The sequence below is a fragment of the Apis dorsata genome, unplaced genomic scaffold, assembly GCF_000469605.1.
Source record: "Apis dorsata unplaced genomic scaffold, Apis dorsata 1.3 scaffold_41, whole genome shotgun sequence".
NCBI classification, from domain to species: domain Eukaryota; kingdom Metazoa; phylum Arthropoda; class Insecta; order Hymenoptera; family Apidae; genus Apis; species Apis dorsata.
This window is the reverse complement of record NW_006263343.1, coordinates 128583-130366: the sequence shown is the minus strand read 5'-3', so window position 1 is coordinate 130366 and position 1784 is coordinate 128583. Positions and strand designations below refer to the sequence as shown.

General features: G+C 22.7%; 1 protein-coding gene across 1 annotated transcript in view; it reads right to left on the bottom strand.

The window, feature by feature from the left end:
- Positions 1-1784, bottom strand: part of LOC102681889 — an 11263-nt gene that overhangs the window by 4998 nt on the left and 4481 nt on the right. The window contains exon 8 of the mRNA XM_006608674.2: positions 1367-1385. Coding sequence (XP_006608737.1) covers positions 1367-1385 — 19 coding nt within the window. The remainder of the gene's footprint in view (positions 1-1366; positions 1386-1784) is intronic.

Sequence of the window (1784 nt, the reverse complement as noted above, 5' to 3'; positions counted from 1 at the left end):
AAAAAAAAAAAAAATAAAAAATATCGATATTGTAATAGATGATAAATTTGGATATAATATGCAATCCTTGACCAAAAAATTAGAATCACTTGTAATTTTCAATTTTTCGTGTTTTTAGTAAAATTTATTAGATTGAATTTATGAAATTTATTTTTTGAAAGATATTTAAATTTTATTATTATTTTTATTAATCACTAAAATACACGTATACATTCATACGAATAATTCGATTTACTCTCTCCTTTTGCTTTAATTATAGCAACTTACTTTTTATCTTTTATTTTTTGATGATTTTATCAAACGTCCAGAATTTTTTTCTTTAAATGTGGTGATACGTACGCATAAATGTTTCAAATAAATTTCAAATATTTTCAATTGGATTCATATCGAGTCGCATGAAACTATAACAAAGAATAATAAGATTTAATGTCATGATGTATAAATTATCGATGATTAGATTATGCGTGAAATGTATTAATAATTGATAAAAATTCTGTTAATTCTGTTGTTAAATTTTACTAAAAAAAAAAAAAAAAAAAAAAAAAAAAATGCGAAAAATATTAAAAATTGACAATGATCCTGATTTTTTTAAATCAAAAGTTAAAGCACACATATATAAATATACAGGATTGGTTTTATCTCTATCGCTGCGTAACTATTTATGTTGCAAATATTTTCTCGTAATCATATATCATTACAACATTAAGATACATATAAGAATATATAAAGAATATATAAAAACGTTTTATCGTTGCTCGATTGCAATTATCGTGCGAAACACTTGCTCTTACTCGAGATCACAGTTTTCTTCCCATTATCAGCCTGGTATTGGTTAATAATTCACTATAGTCAAGGGATACTATTGTCTCCTGATGATAATTTCGATGTGATTTATGCCGGAAATGAAGTCCTCTTGTCTGCACAGCTGTTGTTTTGTCGTACCGATGGATATTCAATTTATTAGATCCTTGCATATACGTATACTAATAATTTGATCTTTTAATTATTGAAAATTTAATAATTAATAATCTTCAATTTATACTATCGTCGAAACGATGATTAATTATAATGATTAATTAAATTAAAAAATATCTTAATTTTTAGAACATTTAAATATAAATAAAAATCATTTTTGCAATTAACGTATCCTTTTTTATAAATTTGTTTCTTGTTGTTTGTTGTTTTAATTGCACATTTTCTTTCAAATAATATGAAATATAAATGTTTATCGCGTTTAAAATTAATATTAGATAATAATTTATCTGTTGTTCAAACTTTTTTTTTTTAATCAATTTTTACAGATAAATTAATAACACGAAATTTAAAAAGAGTTACTTATAAATTATCTCTAACTCATAACTCATACCTCGAACTCTAATACCTTTCTGCAAAAATACAAATTTTCCATATGCTTGTTATTAACAAATAACAAATGACTTAATTATTTATAAATATATAATTTATAAATAATAATTTATAAATATTTAATAATATAATAATAATTTATAAATATTTATAAATATATAATTTCTTCCTCGTGGTGGGATAACAGGAGCGCAAGAATTAAAAGAAAAAAATTTATAATTTTCATATCTTTTTATTTCGTTCGTACATCTCTTTTTTCTCTCTACATCTCTCTTCCTTTCTCGTTTAAACGAATTTTTTTTTTTTCTACTCCAAATAATTTAAAAAAGAAAAAAAGTAAGGAAAGAAAGATCGAATCTACGTATTAAATTCTACACGTTTACAGGGCAACGTTCAACTCTTCCATCTCCCTATGATGA